At 32.7% G+C, this 9,783-nt stretch overlaps 1 protein-coding gene across 2 annotated transcripts; it reads left to right on the forward strand.

The window, feature by feature from the left end:
• The first annotated feature begins 2,159 nt into the window (after positions 1-2,159).
• LOC7492027 (uncharacterized) lies at positions 2,160-7,626 on the forward strand. 2 transcript variants are annotated; one of them, XM_052448392.1, is made up of 8 exons: positions 2,372-2,512; positions 2,618-2,659; positions 4,366-4,395; positions 4,644-4,742; positions 5,333-5,444; positions 6,222-6,513; positions 6,635-6,689; positions 7,209-7,626. In XM_052448392.1, the coding sequence occupies exons 2-8, from the start codon at positions 2,633-2,635 to the stop codon at positions 7,275-7,277; spliced, it is 684 nt and encodes a 227-aa protein (XP_052304352.1). In that variant the 5' UTR covers positions 2,372-2,512; positions 2,618-2,632; the 3' UTR covers positions 7,278-7,626. The 2 variants fall into 2 exon arrangements, with proteins under 2 accessions (XP_002300204.2, XP_052304352.1); XM_002300168.4 differs by lacking the exon at positions 2,618-2,659 and having other exon boundaries at positions 2,160-2,512.
• The last annotated feature ends 2,157 nt before the right edge of the window (positions 7,627-9,783 follow it).

Genomic DNA, 9,783 nt, shown 5'->3' on the forward strand with positions numbered 1-9,783 from the left:
AAGTTGTTTTGGCTGATTTGTGGTGAAGGAGATGTTTTAGTGGAGGTAGATCATGAGAGGGGCGTCTTTGAATGATTTGGGAGTTAGGGTTTGTGTATGGGGAGAGAAGAGATGTTTTTATACTTGTTTTTTTTTTTTTTTTTAGCAGAGTTTTATTTTGATTGAATTATTTTTATTCGATTTGGTTCAATCGGTTTCATAATTTTGAAATCAAAACCAAACTAGACCAATATTTTTTTAATTTTTTAATTGATCTATTTGGTTTTTTTATTATTTTTTTTCTTTCCCGATTTAATTAGTTAGTTATTTAATTATTTTTTTCACCTGGTTTAAAGTTTAAACAAAATGAAAACAAGAGATTTTTAATCTTGACATAGAAAAACTGTCTTGGTATTTTGTTTGTATCTTTTCCAGAGTCTAAATTCTATAATTGATTGCCAAAACTATTTTCTTTTTCCTTGTGCACATACATGCATTTATTGTATTCTGATGAACACCAGCAATCCTCTTATATTTAATTAAATTTAACATCTAACCCGTATCATCAATTAGTTCCAGCTAGGTTTCATCCATTTCATTACTTAGATGTATACCAAGTAATGATGCACGCATTTCTCCTCAGCAATGTAAAGGTGTAGGGTAATAAAAAACAATGTCCATTTAATCTTATAAAATTATGATAATATAAATCACAAAAACTTTAATGTAAAATACGAATTGGACCGAATTTAATATAAGGTGGGTCATATATGTAATGCAAAGGTGTTCTTACAAATTAATATTTAACCTTTATGAACACATGCAATGAACGTGGAATTACCTAATTAATTGCTGAGAAAAAAAAAAAGCAGGTGTTTTTGTACTTGAAATTGTGAATTAAGGAGCTAAATTAAGTCGTATAGTAATTTGATAAAGATTGAGCTATGATGATTTCATATGGTGAGGCCTTGTGGCCTCCCTCCTTATCATTTCCACCACTACTTTCTTCTGGGTCTGTTAACATGAAACTACATTTATTTAGGGGAAAGGACTCCATTGTTGAGCTAGATGTGCCCAATGAAAAGCTACTGGGCTGCACTAAATCCTTCAAGAACATTATCAGTTGGGATTTATACTGCAATTAAGTTTGGAACAATGTTGTGTGGACTGAACATGAGTCGTGTTTTTTCTATATTTCTTGTTTTAGAAAGATAAAATTTTATTTTTTATATTCCCGTTTGTATCTCTTAAACAAAAATATTGTAATATAAGTCTGTTGAAATGAATTTTTTTGTAATTTATCAATTACTATGTTAATAATGTGTTTGAAACCTAGTAAAGATACATAGAAAATAGATTTTAAAATACTCAAAGTAATAAAAAAAAATTAATGCATATACGTTACAGATCTTCTAATCAGTACCTTTTTTTTTTTTTTTTGAATGTGTGTCTCTATATGCTCACAAACTTAGTGGACAGTTCAAACATTTTTGGTTTTTTTTTAAAAAAAAAAACTGATCTTAGATCTTACTTAGGTTTTTATGCCTGAAAATAAAATAAAAAATACATTTTGAAGCTTTTTTTTTTTAACGTGAGTGTCCGGATCAGCTTGTATGCACCTCAACTAATCTTACAGACTCTAAAGTTAACGACTATATAAACCTTTAGTGACCATCATATTAGCAATCACATAGCTCAAACTTAAAACTATATAAGGAGCAAATCCTGGTCTCAAGCTCTTATCATTGGGTCACCTATTAGATAGTTATTCTGAAGCTTTTCTAATTCCACCAATCTTATATCATTTGTAACCTCCAATTAAATATTTTGAAAATATACTAATTAAGATATAAATTGTTTGTCTGAAACTATATAACAAAATGATATGAAAGTAGATTTGAGAATACCCAGGATAATGAAAAACTTAATGCATGTACTTATACAAACCTTTAATCAAGTGTTTTTACTTTTATTTTTTATATTAGAGTATCCATTTCTCTGTTTTTATTAATAAAAAAAATTATTTTTATTTTTCTATTTGAGACGATGTATCTCCACTTATTTCTTTATTTGTATAGCTCTGAATTAATTTATGTTTTTTTTTTAATCTAGTATTGATCGGGTCACCCTGTCTGTTAACATACCGAGCCGGTCCAAGTTTAATTTAACCGTGGTAAGAACACCTGAACCCTAAACTGCACACAGAGGAAAAGAAGCCCCTCACTTCCCTCCTTCGTCACTGGCCACAAACTCTCTCTCTCTCTCCGGATTCTTTCTGCGTGCCAAAAGAGCAACACTTTCCTCTGCACAACAAAGCTACAAATAAGATTTAGAAAAGTATTGAATTCTTGTTATCGGTCAAAGAGTTGTCTATTTTTCTTTAATTATGCAAATACCCAGATGGAGAAACGTGTTGATACTCAAGAATTCATTGGTACCAGCTTTATCACAATCAATAACTACGAAGACCCATTTTGCTTCAATTCATTCTACACCTATTACATGTGATAAACGGAAGAGCAAACGGGATGGTGTGAGTGTAAATTTTTTTTCTTTTTTGCTGCTTTGCTTCTATGCGATAAAGTTTAGATTTTTCAATGAATGGTGGGAATTTTTTTGTGTGTTTTTGTGATTCAAGTAAAGGGTAGCTGTGATGATGAAGAATGATGAGCTACATGGTGTTAGTTTTTGTGCCCTTTCTGAATTTCAAGATTGAGACTTTATGTTTAGCTTGTCGCTTTTTACTCACAATTCATAATGGTTTAGCTGAATTCTACTGATAGACACCTATTTGTATTGGATTAGAACCCATCTTTGTTGTATTGTGAACCAATGTCTTGAATGTTGGAATTTGGGAGCTATGGGACTGCAGAAAGGTCATCATGATCCAAGTCGTCTTGTTCTATGTCCATTCTATGAAGTGTTGCTCTTTTTATTTGGATTTAAAGAGGTGAAATGAGAGGAAAGTTAGAGTCTGAGATTGAGGAGGAATAAAAAAGAGATGAAGCTACTTCAAGGTATGGCATTCACTGGTAGTGAAGGGATTAATAGTAAGGAGGGTTACATGGGATTATGCTTCTTGAACCTGTACCGATATTGTAAAAGAATTATCAAGCGCAACAGACTTGTAGTGTCTTGTTAGTGTTAAGCCGTATTAGCCATGATCTATGGCTGTTTTGTTTTTTCTTTTTGGTTGAAAGGACCCCCATTTGATGCTTTGGCTAATTGCAGATGGAGGCAACACTTGATGCCCTGAAAGAATTATTAAGTGCAACAGAGATGTCTTTTTTTCCTTTTCCGAGTTACCTTTTCCGATTTAGTACCAAAAGAACTAGAAAGCATTTTTCAAATATAGCAACCAAGGGATGTTTGCAGAGTTTGGAACAAGCAACTGCAACAACCATAAGCAAGCTTTAATTTTTTTAATTGGCTGTGAGGAAAGTTGCTTTTCTAAAACTAACATATAGTGCCAGAGAGCACTAGATAATTTACTAATTGGATGAGGTTAGATTATATTCTAAGAAAAGTGATACATGAGAGGTAGATTTGCTCTTGTATATAGCCTCTGAAGTCTGAACCACACATCATTGGGTGGGGAGAAAACATGAAGTTTGGCAATTCAATAAAAGGAATCGTATATGACTTATGACCTTGAGTTGAAATTTGGAAATGAAAAGTTTTCCTTGAGTTGTATTTGATTTAGTGGAAAATTTCTAGCAGTACAGAATTTTCTTCGAGTTGATTATATCTAAGGCGGAAAAATTTCTAGCAGTGCTAACTTGTACTCAAAAAATAAATCTTGAACTCTTCAGCTACTCTAGACTTGAATGAAATTTCCAGAATTCCAATGGATTGTTGTGAGATGTTGACAATAGTATAGCAACATTCTGCTCTCCAACAATAACTGTTGCCTACGACTTCCACTTGTTGCACGGATTTCAATAGCGCAAGTCTTTCATCATGCATACTTTAGATAACTGTTTCAAGAGATATGTTAATCCCCTTGAAAGATACATAGTGTGTTCTTATTTTTCCCCTTGGAAGTTATGAGAGTTGCCCATGCCTCTAATAAGCTACTAGAAGTATATTTAGGTTTCTCTAGTTAGGGAGCATCAGCTGGACAAAACAAATATTTTGTATAAGAAACCACTTTAAATCAGAATGTTCCTTTTCTAGTTTTGTGAACATATTGGCCCACATGAAACAGAGAGATGATTAGTTTTTGGTGTACTATTTCTCTTTGTATTTAATTTCTTTATTAGATGTAAGTTAGAGATTCATCATTGTTATGTCAATAATTTTTTTATATCCTATTGTTTATTTTCTTACAGCTCTCTGGATACTAATGTTTGCTGATGAGAAAGACTAACATTTTTCCTTGCCCAGGATGAAAGAGGATCTCAACAACCATCTAAGGTGAAACTTGTTTGCCACATCTGGTCAACAACATATGTTACCTTTTATTTCCCAACAAAAATATCTAGATATTGAAAGTTTACATTTTACATAAATTTCGAAGGTCATAAAACCTTTCCATTGTCTCCTATCTTAACAAGATTTGCTTTTTACTTTTTATGCACTCCCCATCCCCCATCAGTTTATTGTTTATACATTTACTGCTCTTTTTGAAAAATAAAGTTTGTGACATGCAAATTTAACCTCAGGCTTACATAAGATATTCAATACGCCAAAAACCCTCTGCTGCAAAGAGAGCATTGCAAGGCCTTCTGTACAATAGTGGAGTTTCTAGAAGTTCATTTCAGGTAAAAAAAATTGTTGCTTTTACTGAATTAATACAACTCCTCGGTGCAAACAACATTATTGCATTGACGTCCTATGCAGTATCTTAGTTAAAAACTCTATAAACATACATTCAATCAATCTCAATAACTTAGTTTCCACAGTTAGCCTAGATTGTTCTAAGAAGTCTTTGGTCTGACTGTATATTGCATCCAGTTAATGGATTTGCTGAAAGGATTTTACTTGATAATTTGACAACAAGTGGATGGATATGATCAACGCCTCGCTTCTATGGACCTGCTTTTCTAGTTTCACATCTAAGTCTAACTCAAATTCACCTGGTCAGTTAATGAAAGGTGCGGCATTATCATATTGGTATGTTTTGTTGGAATGACAAGCCAAATCATGAATCTGATTCTCCGTTATTCTTGACCAGAAACAAAAGCCATGAAATGTTCCCTGTTCATTTAGTTTTAAAACATATGCATTTTCACTGAGATGGGCGCATATACTTCAACCTTTAATTCACATTTTGTTCTCTATTTTGCTGGTCAAAAGTTTCAATTTAATTATTTTGGAAGGGATACACTCACTGATTTACGTTTTTATCCAGCATATAGAACCAATACAGTCATTTGATGCAGAGCCATCAGTTGGTTCCAGAAAAAAGAAATTGAAGGCTAATGCTCAACGTGCTAAGAAATATCACCAAGACAGAATGAGAAGTGAGCCTTTTCTCATTCTTTTACTTTTTTCCTTTTGTTTATTATTTGTAGCCATAGTATAATGTAACTTCCACGCTTGTCACAGAAGGATGAGAAGGAAAGTGGGCAGTGTTCTCCCAAATACTTCTCAAATGCTGTCACTCTTCCATTCCTTTTATGTTACCATATGGAAGTTCTAACTGGCTTCATATAAATTGGAGAATGAAGAAAATACTTACCAAAATGCCCAAATCATCCTACGTGGTGAACTATCTGAAGTAAGCATACAGGAGTTTTATATTGTAATTTAATATGACTAAAAAGCTGCAAATTTTCATGACGTATTAAGGTTTGCATTAAAACCTTTGTTGGTTTTTGATCATCTTAGGATTCATGATTCATCCATCCACAACCCTCGTGGACTGTAATGAAACAATTTGATTTGGTTGAGCTTACCTGGTTGCATTCTGCATTTGTGAATATCATTGTAGTTTATTAGATCTAATACTAAAGTTTGATCTTCACCTGTATGCACAGCCTAGACTATTTACCATGATTATGGGCATTCAAAAGTTTATATTTTTGTATAAATGGGAAAATACAGACTGGAAATTCATGTTACGTTTCTCATTTAATCCTTCTAGTCCTTGAGGTGAGACCAGGCAATGGAGAAGATCGCAGTTGAAACAGTTGAAACCGAGCTGTTATAGGTTCAATGTGTTAGTTACGCACAGAATTATGGCTTTTTCCTGCATATGCATTTTACAAACTGGACTGCTGACTTCATCAAATGTTCAGGTAAGCTAAGAAGAGAGAGTTTCTCAGATGACTTTGGTGACCCCGAGACAATTTCTCGAGCTACATTAAAAAACAAACGGTATACAAGGTCTAATAAGTCTTTCGGAAGTGAACCATCTGGATTTGAGTGGAGAGAGCCTCCGAAGTGGAAGAATCGAAGATACAAAGGATGGGATGCTACTAGTGAAACAGAGTATGACAATACTTCATATTCTGTAGGATCACATTCTGACAGGACAATACTTGGTCTGCCTCCAACTGGACCTCTAAAGATTGAAGATGTTAAGAATGCGTAAGTGCTTCAGTGCTTTTCTTGACCATAAAAGGAAGCATCCTTTCGATATTTGATTTTCAGCAAGTTTTCTTCATTGCACCATTATTGATCATCTATATCTTTTTAATTATGTTTGCAGTTTCCGCCTCTCAGCTTTAAAATGGCATCCTGATAAGCATCAAGATGCTTCACTGGTCAGTTGAATTCATGTTTAGTTTTTGTCCCCCATTACACCTTGTCGTTTCTTGATCAAGCAGGATCATTGCCCATCTAGAAGCAGGATATGTTATCATATCCTCATCGCCCCACTTTCTGATGATTATAAGGCACACCTTTATTTATTATTTTGATTTATATGTCGTGTGTTTAGAAATGCTAGGGTTTTTATTTTTATAAAAAAAGAAGAAAAACTAGAAAGGTTCGAGTTTCTCAAATTGAAAATAGAATAACATTAAATGCCTCCAGGCTCAGTTGTTTTCATTTCTCTTTTTTTTCGGGTTCTCCTCAAAAGTTATTGAATTAGCCAGTAATCAAACAAAAACATGCTATATCATCAACCTAGCAAGACAGTTTGCAGAGAGCCAAATTTTTGGAACATCTTGAAACGTGTATCTGGCTCAACCATGACTGGTATTTGTTAGCTTAAAACGTTGGTTTCTTTTTTCTCATGTTTTTTTTCCCTTGAGCACATTTCTTTTCATGAATATTTGCAGGCAGTAGCTGAAGAGAAATTCAAACTTTGTGTTGACGCATACAAATCAATATGTGAAGCTCTCGCCTGAGTTAAAGCACCAGGCTGCTACTGGAATCCTTACTGTTTCTTAGTCGCTGAGCAGCAATGATGGAGAAGAGGTGTACTATATCATTTATTTATACTTTTTTTCACAATATGGGCGCACTAAATCCTCTCTTTTTTTCACTCTACTGATCAATTCCTTAACCCTTTTTCAATAGTAAGGGTTCTATTTGAGATTTCAATCGCATTAGATTAGTGGATGCTGGTGGGTTTTGGTTTTACTTTAATACATTATTAAAAAAAAAAGGTAGGGTTTGGATTGCTTGGACCAGATTGGACATTACACTGTTTAAGATTACTTAAATATACAATGAAACTCACATCTTTTCATATCATTTTCTTTTGCTAGTTCCTGCAGTTCAAAAAGCTGTGGGAAATTTATTCATTTATCTACTATTGAGCTAGAGTAGTTATAACTGGTTTGGTTTGGAGATAATTCACAAATCCCCCCTGAAATGAGCACTATAATAGTTTGAATGTTTAGGCGTGAAACATAAGCATCCGTGAAAGCTTGCCAGCTCTACCCAAAAATTGCTTCTGCCCTGGATCACATGCTCTGTAAATGGGAACTAAAGAAAGTAGAACTTGAGTTTCAGTCATGTCCTATTTTCAAGCCAAATATAGTGCTAAACACATGCAAATCTTGGTCATTAAGGAGACAAGTATCGAGACACAGGTATCATTGTATTGTAGAACTGTTGTCAACCATCCAAGCATGCAAAAGTCACGGTAGCTTGAGTTTTTCAAGCCCTCATCTTAAAATGCTTTCTTTCTCCAGTATCTGGCAGCGCTTGAAGAATTTTTATAGGGACCATCAATGAATCTTGAGTAACTCAATTTCAAGTTAACTAGATTGTTCAGCCTAGGCTTTCATGCTCGTGCTCTGATCTACCTTGCATGACACAATATGTATACTACGACCGTAGTTGAAATATATAAATTTGGGATGAAGCGGGTAAAATTAATAGAATAGTGGATGATATGTTTCCTAGAAAAAAATCTTGAGGATTCATTTTATTAACATTAAAATAGACTGAAATGGCTCTCACTTTTAATTTATTACTGTACATATAGACTCGTTACCTGGATTCGATCAGTAAAATGATAATTTTATCTCTATAAACATAACACAATTAGCCTTGAAAGCAAATATATAATAGTTTTTTGTCATGTTTTGAACAATAAAATAAATAATATGCTCCTAGAGACAAAAAAAAAAAATTATACACTGGCGGGCAGTGGTAAAATTTTGCCTTTTACTTTTTATTTGGAATGTAAACTTACCACAAAGCCCTTAAATGAAAATTGTCTTCGGACAAGGATTTTTTTTTTTTTTTGTCTTTTTAGTAAGTTTTGTTTTTGTAACTATAGATTTTAATCAGGACAATTTAGTATTTTAATATGAATAAAATATTATTTAACAAGAAAAGTCGGGTGAGTATGGATTCTCTCATGTTTTTTGGATGATACATACAATACTGCCCGATGACCAAACTCCAGATTATTTTAATCCTCGCCATCACTCCTAGGCAGTGTATGTGGCAAAAATATGTTGGGTTCTACTCTCTTCTCTCTTCCTTAGTTTCAGAGGCAGCTCTTACATATTTTTAAAGTAATTCTTTAATTTATTTATTTTTCAGTTTTAATTCATATTTTTTTATTGGTATTTTTTTATTTTAGATTATCCATAAAATTAAAAATTTCTTTCAATTTAATCATCCTTTGCTTTTTTTAGCTTTCAGATTTGGTCCTTATTCTTTTGATTTTAATTTTTTAAAAAAAATACTCTCTTAATTAAATTATCTTTTCAATTGCATCCTTTAATATTTTTTATAATTCTCTTAATTGGATATTTTTTGCAATTGCGCCCCTCAATATTTTATATCATTCTCTTAATTGAATTATTTTTTCAATTGCATTCTTCAATGTTTTAGTTCATTTTATTTTATGCTAGATTTGGTTTTTATTTTTTTATTGCTATTTGTTTTGTTTTAAATTTTTTTTATTGGAACTTTCCTTTTCAGTTTCATCCCTTAACATTTTATTGATTGAGATTTTGTTAACCTTTCAGGTCACAAGTTTGAAAGATTGAACCGGGTTAGCTTAGATTTTTTTTCCAAACCCTTTTTTATAATTGATTTTTGCTGGTACCGTCCTTCAATACAATTATCACGATCTCGTGTTCAAGTTAAGAATTTCACGTATTAACCCAGCTTTGCCTCAGGCAATTTTTTAATAAATTTATTTGTTGTTGTTGCCTTATTTTTATCATATTATGAAATAATCAAGGTTTAACCCAATTATTGAATTTCTCCTACTTCTTTAAAAATATATTCGCCTCCTGAACTTGTTTTCTTGGGTTGAAAAAATGTTTAGTCGGGCTCACGGCATCGCGTGGGCCACCAATCTAATATATACTAAAAATCCTTAACACTTCAATGTAGCAATGAACAGTGAAATATTAAAGACTTTTTCACTTTGGTACTTAAAAA

This window comes from Populus trichocarpa, chromosome 1, assembly GCF_000002775.5.
Source record: "Populus trichocarpa isolate Nisqually-1 chromosome 1, P.trichocarpa_v4.1, whole genome shotgun sequence".
NCBI classification, from domain to species: Eukaryota; Viridiplantae; Streptophyta; class Magnoliopsida; order Malpighiales; family Salicaceae; genus Populus; species Populus trichocarpa.